We start from the raw sequence: 22,451 nt of genomic DNA on the forward strand, positions 1-22,451 counted from the left end.
AGATTTGGAAGCAAGAAAAAGAAAAGATGCAGGAGTGGTAACAAGTTTCTTTTCAGTTTAATTTGAAACAGATTAGTTGAACCAAACCACCTATGTCTACCATGTCTCTCATCCATTACAAAATTGAAAATATACAAACTTCTGGAAAAAAAGAGTTTGGCAAAAGGTGACAGTAGGCAGCAGGCAAGTTGCTCTACTGGTTTTCATTGCCCAGATTTAAACAGATCTCAGAAGCCGGCTGCTACCACTCAAAGTGACAAGCACATTTAGCTTTCTTTAAAGGAATAATAACCAGCTGTAGAAATTGTAACATAGGGAAGGAAATGTTTTAAAATATGGAACTAAATTTTCATCTGGTGGAAAATTTTTGTACTGCCCAAGTGATGTCACTTCATGATTCTTAGTGTGACAACTCCCTTTTCACAATTTTAAGCACCACTGGTGCTATATTCTTACACATTCCTAAACTGACAATTAAATGGGATTCTTATCCATGTGGACAAGTTAGTCATATTGTTAATGGTAACAGTCATCTCTGTTTTACCCTTGGCACAGGTAGCTGAGTCACCAGATGGCCAGGAGGTGTCCACTGAAGTCACCCCAGTGCCACCCTTTTCCTACACCGTGCAAGGCCTGAGGCATTCCACCAACTACAGCGTCCGTGTGCAGTGCAGCAATGAGATGGGCAGCTCCCCTTTCACCGACAGGGTTTATTTCCAGACCCTGGAGCTTGGTAAGAAACAACAAAAAAGAACATGACAGCAGTTCTGAAGCTGAAAAAGAGATGATTGTAGATGTCATTAACTCCTTGCTGATTCTGCAGTACAGAACACGTTATGCTGTTAGATTGCTCAGCCACTCTCAGGGTCTCTGGGAACAAAACAATAATACACAGTCAAAAGTGGTTAACAGCAACAATGCATAATACAGGAGTTGACCCAGCCATGGGGCTTCTGCATGCTGGTCCCATTAGCTCTATGAGATTCTTGGGATCTTGAGAGAAATGAGAGGTGCTGACCTGTCTTCTCCACTTGAAACCGCAGAGTTCTGATGGCTTGCAGAAGTTGCTCTCTCCCCTCACACCCTCTCTTTTCTGGATGATCTCAGGAAAGAAGGTGAAACTGCCATTTTCAGTGTGGATAGTGCCTTATTTTCCTGCACAAGTGATTGTATATATGTTCTCTGCTTTCAGCTCCAAACAGCACCCCTCAAAATATCCATGTTATTCAAAGAGATCCTGGTCTAATTTTGGAGTGGGAAGGTGTGGCTCCAGATGTGCTGAAAGAAAATGTCCTGGGATACAGACTGGAATGGATTCAGGATAATGTAACTCAGGTAACAGATTGAGACGGTACTGAGACATTGAACACAGAATTGCTGAAGGTTTGTACTAAATTTTCTAGGCATTAAGGTCCCTCATCCATACCAGGGGATTAGATTGCTAACATTGCTTTTGTGTAAATGGATCTATTTCCGATTTTAGGGAATGCCTCAGTATTTGACTTCAAGATACAGGACCATTTCCTCCTTCCTGGCATATTCAGAATTCCTCACTGGAAGGAATTCCAGTGTCTGTTCGTTTGCAGACAGATCAGTTCTCTGCCGTTCTCTTGTGCAAGAAGGGCAGCATAGAGAGAATCCACTTTGTCTCCCTCTGTCTCTAGCTAGGGTTGTGCAGCTCAGACAGTGCTGGATGTGGGCTTTCTGTCTCTTGTGACTGGGCCTTGCCTTTCCAAATCCTAGCAGCAAAGGTGTATTTAGCAAGTGAATGAGTTGTGCTGTAAATCACAGAAAGAAGGTTGTGGATTCTTTAGCTTCATTTACAATACTTAGGGAGTTGAAAGGACCCTGACAGAGTAGAAGGCCTTTCATTTGTTCTTTGGCATTGACTTTTCCCAGGTATCTATCAGCCTTTGAAGTTCACAGCATTTCTTATGGTTTCTAGCTTCCTAATAGGTATTTACCTAGTGCTTGCTAATGAAGGACAAGCCTGTAATAATAGACAGCTAGAGGGAGAAAAGACTTATTTCCTATTTTGTATGACCCATTTCACACTAGGTCAGTGTCACTGACTTTGAGGGATGGTATTTTGAGTTCTCATTGAATTTACTCTGTGTCAGTGGTGGCAGCCAAATATTCATGGCTTTGCTGTATGAAGAAGATCCATAAAACTACTGGAAATATGTTGCCATCCTAAGTGAAAACTGGTGCTGAAATTCAGAAGCCATTTTGGATTTGGTCAACAAGTTAAAACAGACAGACAGACTCCTCCCTTGGATTAAAACCACCAGATGCTTTACAGTAAACCACAAGAAGGAGGTATATCTTTTAATAGAAGAAAACCCCCATATTTCCATGGCAACATGCATGGGAGGACCTCAAAGGAAGAAATTATTAAACCTCCTATCTCCCTTATGCCTTGGGAAACTACTAGCAATTTTTTGGGAAGAGCAACCCAGGACAGCAGCCCAAATCTCAGACAAAATTGAGATAAGGACCCAGAAGTCACAATTCCCAGCCCTTGTTATAGCACCAGTGAAGTGCATGTTTGGTACTGTTTTGGTTTAAAGGTGAAGTTTTACATTAGATGCCTTTTAAGACAGCTTACAGTTGGTTGTCATTTGCACTCAGGGGGAGATGATTGTGCAGGACACAAAAGCCAATCTCACCATGTGGAACCCTCTCAAAGACCTGATTATCAGAGTGTGTGTGCTGAACTCTGCAGGGTGCGGGCCCTGGAGTGACCTCTTCCTGCTGGAGGCCCAGGAGGTCATGGGTGAGTGTCCATTATTTTCTCCCTTCACTTTGGGAAAAAAGTCAGAAATACTGGGACTGCTGTTTTTTCTGAGTCTTTTTCTTTCAGTGCTTACTACTTAGACACGTGGGCTTATACAACAGCACACTTCATCAAGGAGACTAGACATTTAATAATCTTTAAAGAGCTGGTATAAACAAAACAGCTTCTGGCCTCTACTGTGTCTTCTTAGAACAGGGTTTTACTGTGTTTAGTGCAGAGCAGAAGAGCAGACACAATAGAAAATGTGCAAATGAAGGTTTTCACAGATTTACACAAGTAAATGTGACAGAAAACTCCTCTAATACAGGTTGTCTTCTTTGATTTAATTTTATGCTATTCCTGACTAGTTTTAGTGAAGCCAGATTTAAACTGTGGCCACATGGGGATTCTTAATGGTTTTACTGAATGTATTTATATTAAACCAGTTTAGCTGTCTCCATGGCAAAGCTGAGCTACTGGTAGAAGAGGAAGATGATGGTACAGATGGTGTACCATGCAGTCTGGACCATGGTGCACTCCTAGTGCTGAGGGGCAGTTGGGCTCCCCTGGGGTGATTTGCTTGCTGCTTGTATTGCAGAGTGAATGGGAAATGGGAGGGGAGGGAGGATCTTATACCGGGAGATGGTAGAAGGGAGAGAACACTCTTACTTGTGAAGGAAACTGTAACAGAACTAAGAGGAAGACATTCCAGATAAAAATATGGATTGGTGATAAGAAGTCAGTGAGGTGTGGCCGTACAACAATTCCACAGGTTTTGTCTCCAAGTGCCCATGGCAGGACAAGATATCAGTCTCTAATTTCTGATGCTGACCCACCTGCTGCTGCTGTCTTCCCATTCGACATGTCTCTCAGGAATCACACAGACATTGAGCTCTCCTGATCCCTCCTCACTGAGGGGTGGCAGGGGGACTCCAGAGGGGAGCTCCCAAGCAAACAGAATGTGGGGGATATAGACAGAGCAACCAGTAGAGAACTGTATCTTTACTTGTGGTAGTGCATTTAATGCTGGTCTTAGCACATGCATTACTCAGGTCCTTTGGCAGCCCAGTTCCTATGACAAAGTCAGCACTGAAGGTCAAGTGTGAGCACGCAGTCACTGTGGGATCAAAGCCCTCAAATTATTTAAATGAGATTGTAGGGGTGTGAAGGTTCTGAGCTGAGCCTGCTGAGGTTGGTCAGTGGCTCCATTAATCTTTTCCTCCTACTTTTTGACTGGGTATTTTCTGTGGCATCCAAATAAAGACAAAAGTATCTGAAAGAGCTAGGAGCTCCCTTTGGAAAATGACCATCACTGGCAAGAAGCACCAGGGAAAGTTTAGGGTTTGCATTTTACAGGGAGCTGGAATGGGGTAATCCTGAAAGCACTATAGGTTGTTGCTTGATTGTTTTTGCTTACAAACCACTTCAAAAAAAGTAGCATCAGGAGTAGTGCTTGTTTTGGCCAAATGCTGTCTGGAAGCACATATATTTCTTCATGAGCATAGCAGGCTGGAAGTAAAAGTTCTCTGTGGAAACACTGACATGCCTTAAGCAGCAGAGCTGCAGAAAGACTGCAGTTTTGTTTCAGGCCTGGTAGAAAACATAAGTCGCTTCCTTTCCTAAAATAGCAAACTGGCACTGGTTGCTGTATGTGAGAAATGCCAGGGGTGGTTTCTGACCAGCTCCCAGTGCGGCAATAAGGATGACTAAGCTCGTATAAACTTTAAGTCGAATTTGTCATCACAGCAAAGCTAGTGGGAGCTCCACCCTACTTATGCAAAGATCTTGTGAGCTATTAACAAAGACTGTTTTAATGTTTTCAGAAACTTTCTCAGTAGAAACCTCTTTTTTTTTCATTGCAGAGCAAGGAAAAGAGTGGTTTAATAGCTTTTTCCCATCTGTAATCTTCATGATTGTAGGCAGGAGAGGACTCTTGGATTATGTTCTTTGCAGACCTTTGAGATATAAACTTTCTGTGAAATAAAAGGGCTCATCTTCAAAGGGCTCCTAAATACTCTTCTAAACTCTTCTATTAATACCGTCTTCTCTCTGCCTTGTGCAGTCTTAAGGCATATGCTGGTTGAAAAGGTGGGTACAGGAGATGGGAGAGAGACAGGAGTTGAGAGAGGAGAGGCAACTTGTGGGCTGCAGCCTTCTCTCAAGCTCATTGACACGAGTGGGAAGCAACAATGTGTGGGGCAGAGGAGGAGAAGCTGCAGATTTCAACATTCATTTCTATTTCTAACACATTTGCTATAAACTGTGGGATGGGCTCCTGATTCCCAGCTGTTTAGAAACAGGGAGTATAACTTAGTTTAGTTTTTTAATCCTCATCCATACTCCTTTTGGAGGGACTCACCAGAAGTTGACCTAAATCCCTGCTCTCTCACCAGAGCAGTCAACAGAGACTAGAAAAATAAGCTGAGAGACGTCTGTCTCACCTGAAGGAGAGGGAAACCTTTTTGTTACCTATCAGAGATCTTTTACATCAGTGTTGACCCTGATAGGCAGAAACAGCCCAAGTGAATGGCTTGGGAATTGTGGAGAGGGTTGGAGTTATCTCTATTGTATTTGAGAAATACAGCTTCTGTTTCTGATCTCTCCCTCCTCATAAACAGGCTGGGCTGAAAATTGCAGCGAGAGGGAGTATCATAAGCCCCGGAGCCTGTAAAGCCTTCTGGGTGGTAAAAGAATATGTGAGTCACCGAAGAAGATAAGATGCTGGAAAATAAGTAACAAGGATCTGATAATTTGATTCAAGTGGAGAAGTACTAGATTGCTTTTCCCTTTGTCCACAATTCTGTGTCCTTAAGCTCTACCTGTTTCTTAGACTAATATCACTTCCTTAAAATCCTAGATGATAAGGCTCCTCAATGTAGCTGTTAATCAAGCCTGAGAAGCCTCTTGCTTGCCAAGGCTCTGCTAGTAAGGGTTGTTTGACTCCTTTTCCATATGCATCTATGCAGAGATCCATCCAAATTCCAGCCCATGAACCTAACATCTCTTTTAAGAACAAGTTTATTTATGTTCTCTTGGCTTATAACAGGATTACTTTCATCATTGAAAATAATTCTTTCTTACCCTCTGGTAAAGGACAGTGAGCTGCTGAGGGTGAGCAAGTGAGCAGGAAGATGAAGGAGGTGCTAAGGGGCCTGGTACTTTTTCATGTTTGCTCTTAAACAATTTGGAGATATGAGGGCTATCCTATATTTTAATAGACCCATTCAAATTCACATTTAATCTTTAATAATTGTATTTGGAGAACAAATCTCTCAGGGAGTTGGTTTAATTTATCATTTTTTTGCCAGGCATACATAATATCCTTTTTATTCAGAACTGTATTGCTTATCTTCCTTGCCTGGCAGCTTGTTCAGATTGGCAGCATCTCCATTTCTTCTGTAGACATTTTGTAGTCAAAAGTGTATGTATTCTGGGAGCAAATATTATTTCAGTCTTGGAGCCTGTAGGCTGACTAACTTATTTCTTGACTCACAGGGGACTTTTTAAAATTCACCTTTTCTTTAGGGAAGAGACACTGAGAAGCTACAACCAACCAACCAACCAACATTGTGAAGTTACAGCTAATACCAAGTCCCTGAGGGTGCTTCTCTTTGTGGGAAGGGTTAGAGGAAAAATGTAAATATTTTTAGCCAGATTGCCGTAAGGCAATTGTCCTTCTCTGTTGTCTTTCAAAATGTTGCCTGGCTGACATTCAGGTAGTGCAGTGTAAACTGGTCAAGATTCTGATGTCTGCCTCAAAAAGGACAGGGTGAAACCCACACATGGAATGCTCACATGAAGCAACATTTTTGTCCTGAGGCTCCAGTTTGAAGTGCCCCATATCATGAGCTCATGTAAAATAGTATAATAAATAAATAGTATAATCTGCTGCAGCACCCATTACTTTCTCTAGGCTCAAAACCAATAGTTTCTGACAACTAGATGCTTCTGCTCTGCCTTTGCTGTGAGAAAGAGCTAATTTTCCTGATGATTGGCTGAGTACCTGTTTATGCCAATGTCCTGGGATTCCAGTATACAAAGATCCACCAGGTCCAGCAGCATGGACCCATAATTTTCCCATTTAAAAGCAAAAGGAGAAATTGGTCTGTTTACCACTGACAGTCTTCTGTTTCCTAACTGGTGTTTTCTCCATCTTCTAGGTGGCCAGAGGCAACCTCCTTATGGAACATCCTGGGTTCCTGTGGCATTGGGCATTCTCACAGCTCTGGTCACAGCTGTTGCCCTGGCTCTTATTCTCCTTCGAAAAAGAAGAAAGGAAACTCGGTTTGGGTAAGGGAGTTTCTTCTTGTGCTGCTTAGAGAGATCTCTGCTTTCTCTTCTCTTGTGGTTTCTGACTCAATTCTTTTTCAAAAAAGCATTGTGGATGGAGTTCTTTTGGCAGTTTCTTTGGGTAACTGTATTGGTTGTTTTTTTTGTTGGGATTTTTTTGGGGGTGTTGTTGTTACTGGGTTTTTTCCATAGTTTTGGGATGCCTGCCTTTTCTTCACAATGACAACACTAAAAGTACAGTAGAAAAAAAATTATGTTAATAGCTAGGCCTTATTAGACTATAGAAATATAAACTCTCTCAAGGTAATTTTTAGTACTGCTGCTTAAGAGATTCAAAGAGAAAAGATCCACAGACGAAATATCTGTATTCTTATGGGCTGAGCCCTTTATCCCATGCTGGTTTTCAGTCTATCAGCTGGTTGTAACTTCCTGACTGCCCAGAACCCTCTGGATCCCCAGTAAAGTTTCCTTTCCATCACCTCTGACACTTGGCTGGGGTTTGCTCCCTACTGCAAACAAGGTTCCCATTCTTTGCAGCCTCCCAGACCTCCCTGCCACAGCAGCATCTCTGTTCCTATGAATCCCGCAACCTGCCCCAACCTGCAGCTTCTCCCAGGCACTTGGGAGGAGTGATTCCCCTGTTTTGGAAGGCTGTAGGTGCATCAGCAAAGCAGCATAAACCCATTGTTCCTCCTCTCCAGATACACCCACTTTAACAAAGCAGTCTGCAGTATTTATAAGGCAAGGGTCGGGAAATCATCCATACTGTTCAACACACCCTTTTAGAAGTGAATGGCCCATGTAATCATGGCCCTGTGTGTCTTTTCTGCCTTCTAGCCATGCCTTTGGCAGTGTGGTTGGCAGAGGGGATCCAGCAGTCCATTTCAGAGCTGCCAGGTCTTTCAACAGGGAGGGCCCAGAGCTCATTGAAGCAACATGTAAGTAAAATGACCTGAGTGATTCTGCTTGGGAGGCTGTGTTCATGCATTTACAATGAATGTTGTAATGTTTTCACTGAAACTGATGTTTCTTGATCAAAAACATGGGATTAGTTTACAATGAGTCTTAGACACTGTGAATTGCAGAGGTGAAAGGCCGGAATGGCTGTTGCCATACCAATTACATAGTCCGTGCTAATTACAGCTATAGTCATTATGTATATTAATGCAATACATAAATTCACCACTCCCCTGCCCCAGTTTCACTCTACAAGGAATCCTTCGACTGGAATATAATGCAGTGGTGAGATAAATATAGCTGAAAAATATTAGCAGGACTTTTTAAACTCAGTATGCTGAGCTGTGCTATGAGCATGAACCAATTAATCAGTCTTGGAAAGCCAGGGAATTAGTAACTTATCAAACAGGAGACTGAGTCTCAGGAATTGCCAGATGATCCATTAAGGTGATCCATTTCTGTCTCCTGGTTCAGGAAGGGCATGGCTCTCTGCGGCAGCACTGCAAAGCTGGGTTAGGATGATGCTCCAGACTGTCATTACAATGGTGCAGCTCCATCAGCTTAAATTAAGCTGCATGAACCAGTCTTATCTGTGGCCCTTTGGATTGGATTTTGTCTTCTCAGCATTCTTTATGTTATTTCTGTACTCCTGTTGTTCTTGGAGTGTTTAAGGGTGGTATTATCACGCCCTCTCCCTTTAAGTACTGTAAGTACATTTTCTGATGGTTGAAAGTTACTGGCTGCTTGTCTGTGGTGAGGCTAGAGGACATGGAAGGGAATTCTGTCTTTTTCAGGTTTTCCTGCTTACAGTGTGGGAATCAGATTAGAGATGGGGACTAGAACAGGTGACTCTTATGCTGTGACAGAATATTTAAATATCCCTTATTTGATGCTTCATATGTTTTGTTGGTTTTGTTGTTTGTTTTTTTTTCCAGTGGAGAGTGTAGGGATCAGTGATGAGTTGAAGACAAAACTAAAAGATGTCTTAATCCAGGAACAGCAGTTCACCCTGGGAAGAATGTTGGGCAAGGGTAAGAACTAAAACTGAACAAGGCTTTACATTGAAAATCCCACTTGTGTTATTTTAACTATTGAGTAGGGAGAAGCAATTACAAGCAGCCTGTTTTCTCTCCAGCTTGTGGATGGAAATTTAAATGGAACTATCCCTTCCACTGGGATAAAACATTTCAGAGGTTTAGCATAACTAAGAGGATATTGGCTAAGCCATTCCTATAATATGCCTTTACACAATCATGAACTGCAGTCTGTGCTCAGCTTTCCAAAGTAGTGTTAATCACTGGTGTGTGAATTTCTTGCAGAGATTTAAACAGAGGGATATGCAATCAATCTTCACCTCTTCCTTTTTCTTCATAAGACTAGTTTTATTGCAGATTTTTTGACCCTTTCCCACAGGAAGCATTCTTCCACTCCATCCCTCCTAGAACAAATGCATTTCTTTTAGAGCAGGAAGATAACCTTCCTGCAAGAAGTGGTCTCAAAGGGATTAACAATTAAACAGCTGTGTCATCTGTTTGTGAGTGATAGCTCGTGGCTGGGTTCTGGGATCCTACTTCAACCCTTTTGGGCTGCTCCCATGACAAGTAAACTGAAATTGGCTGCAGAGGGGCCCCAGGGCATGGCCTTGGTGTGGGGATGCCAGCTGGCAGGATCTGGTCGGTGTTGTCAGCCCCACTGCCACACCCCCAGGTTACAGGTTATGAGATGACATAACTGGATTATCTTGGGCTCTGCTGATCTACAGCTGAGCAACAGCTCCATACTATGGAAGCAGCACAGAATACCTTTGTTCCTTTCCATTTTCCTGATTTGTGGTCAGATCCACTGCTCATGGTTTTTGTGAAGTAAGCATGTGCCATAGAGTAATGAAGAGCAGTGGTGAAAAGCTAGTGGGAAGATAATGCTTCTGGGGTAGGTGTCCTGAGGGCCATATTTTGCTTCCTTCTTTTCAGTATCAGAGTTCCTCATACTAATGCATTTTGGGTGGGATAAGCAGTTACCAAATTAGAGAGAGCAGGTCTAGAGCCAGATCTAATGCAAAGAGGCTGTTAGGCTGTGGTATAAAGCCTCTTTAGGCTAAATATTTTGAAGACGTTTTGGCCTGTTGCATTTCCTCTTAACTCTCTTAGAGAACATGCCATGGCAAACACAGCCTTCTGTGAATCAACATATCACTCACACACATGTAGATACTCTATGTTTTCTCTGGTCAGCTGTGATTCACAGAAGTTACTCTCTGAGTTTTGAGAGATAAGGCTGACTGTGTCTCCAATGGTTGAGTCCTGGCACTATCGGCTCTGATGACTGTCAATAGTAAGAGCTTCCTTAGCCAACCCACCCACTTGCTGCTCCAGCAATGAGCCTCTTCTCTGAACAGAACCTCGCTCAGACTCATCCCTCATGATATGGCTTCCCCAGAAATGTCTGCCCAGCTTAAACTCTGTCTCTGCATCACCTGTCTGGTCAGGGATTGCTTTTTTCCCTTCTTGTTTTCCTTCACTTTCTGGACTGCCAGCACAGTGAGCTCTGTCTACTGGTAGTGATATCTCTTCTAGACACACATGTGCTGAAAGCTGCTGTCTGGAGCTGCAGAATGCAAAATGAAACATTTCTTATGGGTACTCAGCTTCTTTGCCAGTGACCCCTGAAGTGAACCTGCTGTGAATCATACTTTCTTCACAAGAAGCTGTTCCCTCACTGCCTACTCTGATAATATTACAGGGGAGTTTGGGTCAGTTCGAGAGGCACTACTGAAGCTAGATGATGGCTCTTTCCAGAAAGTGGCAGTGAAGATGCTGAAAGGTATGTGGGAGCAGGGCTACCTGAATTACTTTAAGAAAGAGAGCTTGTACCTGAATTACTTTAAGAAAGAGAACTTGGAAAGATTAAATGTTGTCTGTCCTGTTCTCAGCAAATATCCCCTGGTGCTCTTTATTTCTCTCTGAGCTTCCCACTCAGCCACTCTATATGTGTTGTCTCCCACCCCTTTCATGTCAGTCTTTTTGTAGTGGAAGCTCCTTCAGGAAAGGACCTATACCACCTAGTTGCTTTTACAGCATGTAGCACGTGGTGAATGCAGCCAAAACCACTACATTATGTAGCACAGACAGCTCAGACAGGTCTGCTCTGCCCTAATAATTCAGCAATGAAGTAACAGTTTTCCTGCAAGCACATAGCCTGGAATAAGCAGAAGAGTGTTTGGGCTGAATGCAGTGACAAGCTAACTCATCTCAGTCAGCACATTTGACTGAGCAGTCCAGCTCCCTTCTGATTTGTCATTTGGTGAGTGTACATAACAAAGGCAACTAACAGGCAGAAGTCTGTAACAAGAAAAGCAATTAAATATAGGTATAAATCAAATATATACATGTATGTGTGTTTATATATATTACCCTATGCTATTTGATCCCTTTTGCCTGTAAGGCAAAAATTAACTGTGACTGAGAGCAGTCACACTCGCTCATCTCTGGAGCTCAGTTTGCTGTCACAGTATAATAGCTGGCACTAAATACACTTAGTACCATTCTAGTGTAAGTTCTATCATTTTGTCCAGTTTCAACAATAATTCTAATCAGTTTGCAAGCTTTTGTGTAGTCAGAATGTCTCCCTTCAGGCATCTAACTTAGGAACAATCTGTCAGCCTCCAAAGGCACCTTCCTTTCTTCATTGACTGTGAAAAGGGAATCTCCTTTTGTCTTCTGAATCATATTGAAATTACTTGCCTAAAGCAGATAATGTGAACACTCCTCTACAGTGTCACTCTGAGTCTGATCTTGCAGCAGGACTGGAGGACTCTTGCTAAATTCAGCAGCAGCAGTGGTGGAAGTAGTCGACCGGGATATTTGTTGATTATAGTGATGTATTTCTATAAATCTGGAATCAGAGCAATGAGGAATAATTTACTTCAAAATTTTGCTGATATATGTCACTGCTGAATTTGGTCCAAGCTGTCCAGTAGTGTGGTTATTTAAGAAATTTTAGCTCTAGCACTTTATAAAACTCAGTCATGCTAAGAGACATAAAAGCATTGATCTTTCATGCCATTCTTGTCAGAGATGAATTGGGCCCTGCTGTGCCAGTCAGGGGCTCCAAGCCATCTCCTCAGTTTCAACATTTTCTTTCATTTTTGTGGTGTCTCCTCTCCCTGACATTTGTAGTTTAGGTTCTTTTACCTAGTTAATTCTTACATCTTTAACCCCCACACAGTTTGCAGAACTTCCAAGCAAAGTTCTTACTGAGAAAAGAGCTGGTAACCAGCAGTTCTTTACTCTGCCAAGAACCAATTTACCAGATGTCCCTGATAACTGCTTATTGCTGCCCATCCCAGGAGAGGTGTCAGGCTCTGCTTTGTTGTAAAATGGCTTATCTAGCTATAGGTCTGAGAAGACATGCTGTGCCACAAAGAACAAGCTTTTGACAATCATTATTTGTAAAGTCCCTTGGAGCCACCTGCAAAGAAAGCAAACTTACAAGTCACTTTTTCCAGCGGACATCTTCACCTCAACTGACATTGAGGAGTTCCTTCGAGAGGCTGCCTGCATGAAGGAGTTTGACCACCCCCACGTCACCAAACTGATCGGTAAGACAGCGCTGCTGCTCGTGCCACAGAGCACCTGCTGTTCCTGCATGAGCCCACACAGCCTGACTCTCCCCAGCAGTGCTGGTGCAGCCTCCTCTGTGCTGCCTGGAGTCCTGCACAGGTCAGCACTGCTCCTTCCCAGGCCCCAGGGAGCTGGAGTGTAATGCTCCCCACACCTGCCCTCACACAGCAGGAACAACCATCTCCCATTTAAGATGTTTCTTTGGTTCTTGCAAATGCATTAGGGAGACTTTGGCTGGCTGAGGTGTGTCCAAACTGCTGTGAAATATGAACAGGTGGGCAGGTAGACTGCAGATAGGAGGAACATTGTGCCTTTCCAAAATACTGAGTAAGAAACAAGACATTCGTGGGTGGACACTTTGGAGTGCAGGTATTTTCCAGAATGTGGAGATTGCTCTGCAGAGCTTGGGGTTGGGGCTGTCTGGTCTGGAGTGGTCCTAGAAACATTTATAGTTGGTCCTGCAAGAACAGCTGAGAGGCACTGGAGCCTCTGAAGTCAGCAGGGTTAGAGGCACCTTAATACCACCTGCCATAAAGTCACAGAAGCTTGGAGCATGGAATCTACCCACCAAAACTGCACATTTTCCTCCAGATCTGTCAGAGGAAGGCGCAACAGCCTGTAAGAGTCCTCCTGGGAATAATCTGTTTGCTAACACCCCTTTGCTGTGTGTGTCCTCATCAGGAGTCAGTCTACGAAGCCGTCCCAAGGGCCGTCTCCCAATTCCCATGGTGATCCTGCCCTTCATGAAGCATGGAGACCTCCATGCTTTCCTACTGATGTCACGGATTGGGGAAAACCCATTTGTAAGTCTGTCTTACTGTGAAATTCCTTCTGGGAGGGTAGGGATTTTCAGAGAATGTATTTGGAGCAACTGGCAGGTGGTTGGAATTTAGTACCAGAGTAGGTTATGAGATGTGACCTTAAAGTATTTCATTCCATGTGTGTTGAGGACCAGCTCCTCCATTTCATCCCATCCCCTCCCTGTATTCCCCATCCCTGCTCTGTAAAGTGGCAGCAAACCTTGCAGTTTTGTCATATGTGCTTGAAAGCCTCCGGGAGCAGAACCTAAACTGTTATTTCTTACAGAACTTGCCTGTTCAGACACTCCTCAAGTTCATGATTGACATTGCCAGTGGGATGGAGTACTTGAGCTCAAAAAATTTCATACACAGGGACCTTGCAGCTCGGAACTGCATGTAAGTGATTCATGAGTTTCTAGAGAAAAGAAAGACCAGAGTGGGTGAGGGAGGGAGGGATGAAAAACCTACTGCATGACAGAAGTGTGAGGGGTCCTGTCTAAGATTGCTGATCTTTGAATTTAAGTGACAATAGACATAGGGGAGTCATGGTCATTGTGGTGGAGTCTGTGGTGGTGCTGCTGGGAGCAGGGAGCAACTCCTAAAGTCCCACTGATCTTGGAAACAGACAGTTTTTGTAAGGAACTTTTCCATCATTGGTTGGCACATAGGGTTTCATAGAGTTGATTACAATATGTGTTTGTAATTAGCCACTCCAGTGGCTGTGTGTCAGCATAGGCTATTCATTCCACCATATAAAGTAACCAACAAGAGGGAATGGGTTTGGCTGGGTTAGGAGGAAAGAACTTCCATTGTACCGTGAAGTCTGTATTTCTGGTATCTATTCTGAGGACTTGATTATCACAATATAAGAATTGTAGTTTCCTTGAAAGCTTGTGGACGATGCCTCTAAAAATAGTTGCATGGTGAACACATTATAGGATCCCACTTCACTGTTCTTGACACCAAGCTACCTTGACTGCTTTGAAGAAAAGTCCTTTTTTTATCCTTTCCACTCTGCTTTTTCCATGAGAATGGAATAAGGAACAACTCATTGTGACAACAGAAGTCCGCAGCTGAACAAAACTACAACAACCAATAAAATCCACAATTAGACACAGATTTCCAAAGGCATTTTAATGTCCAGATGTACAGCCAAAGAGCCTGATAGTTATGATGAAAAATGATGGGTCAGCCTGCTTTGACATTTATGAGAAACCCATTCTGATTTTTTATTTTCGTAGACATCCTCCAGAGGAAGCTGAATGCCTATTTCAGCACATCTTCTGGGGAAAGCAGTGAGTTCTTTCTGAGGCCCGGGAGCTTGAAGTGTTTGTGGGCTTTACTTGGATTATCTGCCAACATGTATAGGTTTAAGTGGGTGACAGAGCAATTCAGACCATTAAGCAGGCATGGACAGGAGATGTTGCAGATCTAGCAGTTAAAGCAGTTTTAACAGGCAGTCTAGGCAATCATCGTATGATTTTTTTGATTACCAATATGGAGTGCAAGCCTTGGTGATTGCAGTGAGCATTGCAGATGTCCTCTGATAATCTGGAAACAGCAGAAAGTATCTGAGTTTGCTTTGTGTAGGAGACTAGACCATCTGAACCTAGCCACTTCCTTACTTTCTTAGTCATAGTTGGTTCCCTGTTAGTCTGAAGGAACTAGTTTGAGACCACTAAGCTATTTCACATTGGTCACCAAGTAGATGAAATTGTTCTCCTTTTGTTTAATACTTAGTGAGCCATGTACTTGAGTTCTCTGAATTTTTTTTGAATTTTTTTTTTTTTTGCCTGAGGTAGACAATAAATGCTTTCCTTTCCTCAACTGTGAAAACTTTCCCATAGGTTGGATGAGAACATGAACGTGAGTGTTGCAGACTTTGGACTTTCTAAGAAAATCTACAGTGGAGACTACTACCGCCAGGGTTGTGCCTCCAAGCTGCCAGTGAAGTGGCTTGCTCTGGAAAGTCTGGCAGATAACCTGTACACAACACACAGCGATGTGGTGAGGTTTGCTCTGGTGCATTGGGGACCACTTGTATCCTGCTGAAGTGGAGAAATCCCACTGAGGGTGGGAGGAGACCCTGGTGACAGGAAAGGGAGTTTACCTTGTGTTTGAGGGATGGTGCTACCTCTGATTTGGGTGCTGTCAGAACTCAAGCTAAAAATATATGAGAGTGGTTAATGGCCGAAGACATCAACCCTTTTCTTCTTGTTGTCCTTTCATCCTTTATTTTTCAGTGTTTATCCCCATCCCTCTTCATCTTTCCACTCCTCCTCTTCCTTTTCTTCTCTTTATGCAGTTTCTTCCCTCTTGCTCTTTTTCCTTTCTCTTCTGCCTGACAGTTTGAAGGTGACATTTGAAATGCGTGTAATCCACACACATGCAAGTGCAGCAAACATACTCTGTGCTGTGGAAGGCATTGCTGTAACTCCATAGATCTGAATACATCAGTGCTTAGACACTTCCCATAACTTTGCCCCTGGGGAGCAAGGCTAAACACATCAATCTGAAATTGTTACTTATTTTCCTTTTGAGAATTTTTTTTTTCTGACACCACCTTCCATCTTCCTTGCTGCCTTTTGATCTATTTTCACACTAGTTTTGTCCTTCAGTCCTGTGGACTTGCCTTTCCAGTTATCCCTGTCACAATGTCCTTGAAGAGATAACCAAGAGTGCCTTGTAATGTGGCTGCTGTGTTGCCCAGCCATTGCTGCATCCGCTGTAGACAGGGTTTAGTGATTGGTGATCACTAAACTGCTTACAACAGACATGGCACAGGGGTTTGCTTATGAAAATAATAATTTTTTTCACCTCACAAACCTTGCAGTTTAGTTGAAAAGTACAAGTACAACTGTGCAGTGTAGAGCAGAAGTTAATGTGAGCCGTAATGGTTTGTTCCTTGCCCTGCTTATTGGCTAAACTCTGCTTTCACTTGTGCCTGTACATTAATAGAAACACAGAATCTGATTAGATTAATTAAGAAACTGATTTGTGAGCCGCAAACCAAAATCATCTTCTAGCTGGGAACCGAAACAGTGAACCAGAACTTCCCCTGCTCCACTGCAGGGGATGGGGCTGGGCAGGGCCTTCAGCGGTCTCCTCTAAGATGATGTGTCAGCATCAGCAGCATCTGGTGGGTCATTTCTGTTTTCTAGCTAGAGTTTGGATAGTCCTTGCATCGCTGCTGCTCAGATGACATTACCCAGCACAGGCTGAGCATACTGAAACCAAGCCCAGCGAGCAGGGAACGGTCTGTTCACTTGTTCTGTGTGCTGTTCTCTTTCAGTGGGCGTTTGGGGTGACCATGTGGGAGATTGTGACCCGAGGGCAAACCCCTTATGCTGGCATTGAGAATGCAGAAATCTACAACTACCTCATCAGCGGGAACAGGCTGAAGCAGCCCCCGGAGTGCCTGGAAGATGTGTGAGTACTTCCTTACCCTGCTGACATGATTTTTTTGAGAAATTTGGCTCTCTGGAAGGAAAGAGAGGCAGCTGGCTGGGATGCTGATCTGAATCTCTCCACTTTCCAGTACACAGAGTCATTCACTAGAAAGTCCCTCGGTTAGCTACTAGATACTCTTTGCTGGCAGTGCTCCCAGGAACCTGTGGTAACTACACAAGCAGCTAACTTGGCTCAATGGTTTCAACAGTGTCAACATTAGCAGTTCTTGGCTTTGTGGAAACTGTAATTGTGTTTCCAGAATCACTGAACCCTGCCTCCTCAGGCCAGCATCTGAGCAAAGGGATGAGTTCCATGGCACACCCTGAAGGCTGAACAGAGAGGCAGTCTAGCCAGACTACAAGGAAACTGGATTGCAGAGGCAGTGGCCTGCATGTGTCTTTCAAAACTTGGCCCAGTTTTCAAAATTTGATCTGCTTCTCTCCGAAATAGCAGGCTGAAAGAGAAGAGGGCAGATGGGACTAACTTAGGTTGTGTAGATCAGTGTCCCACCTTAAATTACATCTAGGAACAAATCCAGGACAGTCCTGAAGGTTCTGGTTGTAGACATTTTCAGACTTTCCGGAAGGACCTAGTTAGTCCACGGGGCAGCAGGCAGCCACATGCTGCAGCCTTAATCCTGGTGCCAAGGGATCACTCTTGGCCAGCAGGTCACAGGAAATGTTTGCTCAGGAGCCCTTCTTCCATGGGTGGTGGTTGGAGATTCCTGGTTTCCTCACACGGGGCTGGGAACCCCCAGGGAGTGTCACCATAACTTAGCCCAGGGTAAAAGCTTGCCTCGCCTGGACCAGGTGAAATCATTTCACTAAGGGCTCAAGCAAGGCTCTGTTTTCTGTGCATTATGCCCAAAGCAAGATATAACTATGAGCACTGATTTTAGTGGTCTAAGACCTCTTTCATCCCTCTTTCCTCCTGTTCTGATGGTGTATTATTTCATGTAGTTGCTTTCTCCTTTTCCTTTTTTCTACATAGGGAATAATCTGTACTCGTGTTACTAAAGCTGAACACTTTTATCTTCTCAGCAGGTCATTTTAACTGAGTATAAATGAAAATATAGTTAGATCACTGCTTAAATTAACTACACGTCCACATCTTGACTTCTCTGAGTAGCTTTGATTCCAAGTTGTGGAGCTTTCGGCTGTAGGATTTTAGGGATGTAGAAAGTAGAGAAGAGTCTCAGAATCCTACTAGATAGGCACTGGAGAAAAATCCATCAAAAACTACTGAAAAGGTACAACCATTGTTTTGTGAGGTCCTTGAGCTACAGATTATTGAGACTTGAGAGAATATACCAGAAAGATCTCACTACATGCTCAATCTCAGCTTACATGCTTTCCTCAAGTGCTTCTACTGGACTCTGTCAGCCATAGGGTATCAGGACAAATGGACTTTTGGGCTGATTCAGTACAGCCAGTATTTTTCTACCTTTCCTTCAAATGGATTATGCTGATCGACAGCAAAGGTAAAAGAAAGTATTTAATGTGGTTGCACAGAATTGGAAGTTTCTGTTTTATCTGCAGCATTTATAATTATTTCTACTATTTGTGCTGGATGTAAATCAGGATTAAGACAACTGAACCACAGAAGCTTTCTGTAAAAGTAGTGTGAGATCAAAAGCAGTAAATCTGATTGCAAGGAATACAAAAAGTAAAATCAAACCCATCGTGAAATGCTTTATTCCCAGTAAAGGCCATATCAGATTTTTTTTCCATGTACAAGTTCAACTGTGGTTCATTTGTATGCAGTGTTTTTCAGTGCCAGCACTGTGCTTTGTTCCTGTTCCCTGCAAAACTGGCAACAATACCACCATAGGAATGCAGCTGCCCTTCTTGCGGGTGATGCAGGAGGAGGAGCAGGACAATGGCTCTGGCTGTGCTCCAGCACCCTGGCTGGAGGCCTGGCTGGCGGGAGGGCAGCCAGCAGACACCAAGCTGCCAACGCTGCCCCAGGGCAGGAGAACTCCTCTTCCCTGGCCCAAGCATGGGCCAGCAGAGCCAGTGACTGTCTCCTCCCTGGGGCAGCCAGAGCTGAGCTAGCTGGCGTTTGACCATAGGAGGAAGGCTGCAGGATGGGACTGGGGCTGGGTAATGGCCCTGAACAAGTCTTCTGCAGCAGGGTAGTACCTTTGTAGTTGAAAGACCATTTCAGCATCCCTCTTCCAGCACTGAAGCTGTTGTCCGTTCTTTAACAGCCCCCTAAACAAACCCAGTGTGCCTTTTTCCAGGCCTGTTGACGACCTGTCAGCAGCAACAGCAGCACACTTCCTTTAATCTGGGAGCGCTGAGTTAACACGGTGAGAAAGAAAGAATGCTCTGGAAATAACATGCACCTCCCACAGTTTGGTCTTTGTTTTCTTCCTGTGATTTATCTGCTCTTGAACCAGAATTCGGAGGGATGGCTTCAGCTGTGACAGAGGTTGTGAGGGTGTTTTTTGTGGATAAATTCAAAAGCTATTACCTGGTGATGTCACACTCACAGTCCTATTCTAGCTTCCTAGAGACAGTGGAACAAGGGCTTTACCAAGAAATTCAATATACTTTGACAAGGCTTTTGGGTTTTTGATACCATCTAACTAACTTCTTTGACCAAAGGGGGAATGCCCTTGAAAATGGGAAGAAACGAGAAATTAGACCCATAATGGCTATCCATGCTGTGTCATGTGCAAGGCCAAAGCTGACAGGTTCTGCGGGAAGTGTCAGTGTTTTTTAAGGTTCACTGCTCAGAGCCCCTGTTCAGAGGTGTGGGGCATGGCTACTCCACTTCTCAGTGTTCTTGTCTCCCTCTGTTTTGCAGCTATGATCTCATGTGCAGATGTTGGCATCCTGAGCCCAAGCTACGCCCCAGCTTTGGAGTGCTCCGCTCCCAGCTGGAAATGATTCGTGGGAGGATGTCCACGCTCTCTTCCAGTCAAGATCCTCTCTATGTCAACATTGGGAAGGACAAAGAGGCGTCTGCAAGTGACCCTGTCCTGCACGCCTCCTTTGGAAATATGGATGCTGAAGAGACTGTTGCTGGGGCAGCTGCTGCTGTCACAAGTGACTATCGCTACATCATGAGCCCCTTGTGCCTTGGAGATGATGCTGAGGGTGAAAGGCATCCAGATGGACAAGAAGGGGAGGACAAAAGCCTTCTGTATGAGCTAGAGACAGAAGGAGAGAAAAGTTGCTAGCCTGTACATAGCAGTGACACTCTGCTTCCCTGAGGCTGGATATGTGCAGCATGGTGGTGTGTCTCCTGGGGCTCTGATGCCAGATCTGGAATGGCTTTCAACAGCACTGTCCAGGGCTCTTGGGCAGCTTTTGTAGCTTTCACCACCTGTGTGGGCTGCAGTGGCAAATAGCTTGGAAGAACTGCAACCCCAACGACCCCTTACATCTTTGGGGGGAGACAGTAGGGTTACAGGTTGACCACATCCTGCTGAAAGGAGTTCAGAGCTAAGGTGGCAGTCAGAGTCTGTGCTCTGCTTCTTTTCACTGAATGCTGGAGCAGAGCTGAATACACCTTCTGTTCAGTCAGTGCTTGCTCTTGTGTAGATGTTGTCTTCAATCCTGGCTGCGTGACTTTGGGACTGGTACCTCTGAAAACACTAGTGGGTATTTATATTATCATTCAGGACAAGAGGGCAAAATTTCCCTCGTGTTCACTCAGCATTACTGCCTAGACTTGTTGCCTACCTCAGTGGTTCTCAAACTGATCAGCGGATCTACTCCTTCCCAGCACTGAATTTGAACATCTGGTTCATTTCATGCAGTGACATTTTCTGCTTCCTCAGTCCAGGGCTCTTTTAAGAGTTTCAGACATTTTGGTGAGCAAGGAAATTATAAAAAAAATGAAAATCCAGCATTCCTCTTCTCCCCATGTACCTTTTTTTATGTCTTTCTTTTTCTTCTGTTTGATGCCAATTCAGGCCTGACTAGACTTGCAGCTGACATTGAAATGCAAAGGGAGGGAGAGCAGCTGGCTTGTGTGAGGGCAGAATCTAACTTCAAAGGAATGGAAAGGAAGCAGTGTAGAGAGGACTTAACAGCAGTATGGGGAAACAGTGCTAATTAATGCTAAGTGCTGCCCTGCAGGAGAGGAAGAAGACTGAGATACAGAATGACAGACTTGCTCACTTTCAGCAGGAGCAGGATACAGCACTTGCTTCCAAGTTGAATTCTTTCAATCATTCTCTTTATTAGTCCTATGTCTTCTTCAAATGACCAAGAACTGCAGCTGCTATAGTGACATGTGAAATCAGTTTCAGGAGGATGTGTGTCTTGGGGGGAGGGATCAACTGGAAGATCTCTTTCTAAAGAGAGAGGCCTCGTGATGAAAAAACTTGAGAACCACTGGCCTTCCTATTTAGGAGGTTTTCTGGCATGCTGTAAAAGCCACATAAAACATGGAGTGGTATCACTGCAGCCTTCCAGACAGGGCAAAATTAAGGGTTTTGCTCTTTGGGTTTTGGTTTGTTTTCCAATCAGCATGTCTGACTCACTGTAACTGCAAGTGCTTGTGTGGTTTTTTAATAATTTAATATTTTACTGTAAATCAGCATTTGTTTTGTGCAGTGGTTCCCAGCAAGGAAGTGCAGTTACATCTTACTCTACTTATCCTAAATATTTGCTAGATCTTAATTTCTTTTATTTTAACTGCGCTGAAAACTTGGCAGTATTACTTAGGATTCCACATCGCACTTCTTCAAACTAATACCACAAATGTCAGCATTTACTGAGTTGGCAGAGGTGGGACCAAAAAGTCAAATAAGATTGCAGACTTGGTATCAGAACACTCCACCCTTCGATACCCAGTGTTTGCTTATTGTAAGGTCGGGGTCTAAATATAAAATTCAGGTCAAGTTTCAGCCCTTAGTGGGAACTCTTCCTAGGGAAGGGGAATTTCAGCCTGGGACCTGAGCATGGGTCCTTTCTGTTAAGTTTCCTACTGAACAGAGATGTCCTACAGGTGTCTCCAGAAATTCAGTATGGTTTCTCAGTCACAGATACAAATTCTGCCATCTTTCACCCCAGGCGGTACAGGGTTTTCTCTTCACTTAGCTGGAATGCTGTAAATGCAGGTGAGAAGATAACACCTAACAAAGGGTAACAAAAACCTGTGCAGTGCACTTTTGCAGTGAGGGCAGAAGGCTACACTCCCTGCAGCTGCCTAGGAAGTGCAGATGTACATATAGACTCTAACTCTGGGAAGCATGTCTTTAGTTTTTATGCATTTTTTAATAATAAAACCTGTACTGTGTTTGAGTTCCAGCCTCTTAATTTTGGCAGAACGTGTGGTGATGCTCACTAACTGTGTGGGGTCATAGTCAGCCCCAGCTGACAGTCGTCTTTCTTCCTTCACCAAGCACCAAGAACTGGGCTACTTCTTGGGGCAGAGATGATGTTTGGCCTGTCCAGGTCGCAGTTACTCTGCATTGCTCCAGCCTTGAGATTGTGAAGGCCAAAATCTGATGGGCAGGGGCTAGTGGTTCCACAAAGAGAGGCTCTGCGGCCAGCACTTCGCAGGAACACGGGAAAAGCCCTTCCTGGGACGTGGGGGTTC

The 22,451-nt window shown here is 43.9% G+C and overlaps 1 protein-coding gene across 3 annotated transcripts in view; it reads left to right on the top strand.

Moving 5' to 3' along the window:
* The window catches only part of TYRO3 (TYRO3 protein tyrosine kinase), a 41,670-nt gene extending 19,517 nt beyond the window's left edge, over nt 1-22,153 (top strand). For all 3 annotated transcript variants that reach the window (XM_058856108.1, XM_058856120.1, XM_058856115.1), the window contains 13 exons: nt 556-733; nt 1,193-1,335; nt 2,632-2,776; nt 6,937-7,066; nt 7,904-8,004; nt 8,959-9,054; nt 10,763-10,843; nt 12,528-12,620; nt 13,324-13,445; nt 13,729-13,838; nt 15,290-15,449; nt 16,735-16,871; nt 19,704-22,153. In XM_058856108.1, coding sequence (XP_058712091.1) covers nt 556-733; nt 1,193-1,335; nt 2,632-2,776; nt 6,937-7,066; nt 7,904-8,004; nt 8,959-9,054; nt 10,763-10,843; nt 12,528-12,620; nt 13,324-13,445; nt 13,729-13,838; nt 15,290-15,449; nt 16,735-16,871; nt 19,704-20,079 — 1,872 coding nt within the window. In that variant the 3' untranslated portion in view covers nt 20,080-22,153. The remainder of the gene's footprint in view (nt 1-555; nt 734-1,192; nt 1,336-2,631; nt 2,777-6,936; nt 7,067-7,903; nt 8,005-8,958; nt 9,055-10,762; nt 10,844-12,527; nt 12,621-13,323; nt 13,446-13,728; nt 13,839-15,289; nt 15,450-16,734; nt 16,872-19,703) is intronic.
* Nucleotides 22,154-22,451: the final 298 nt, after the last annotated feature.

This window comes from Poecile atricapillus, chromosome 1 (genome assembly GCF_030490865.1).
Source record: "Poecile atricapillus isolate bPoeAtr1 chromosome 1, bPoeAtr1.hap1, whole genome shotgun sequence".
Lineage (NCBI taxonomy): Eukaryota > Metazoa > Chordata > Aves > Passeriformes > Paridae > Poecile > Poecile atricapillus.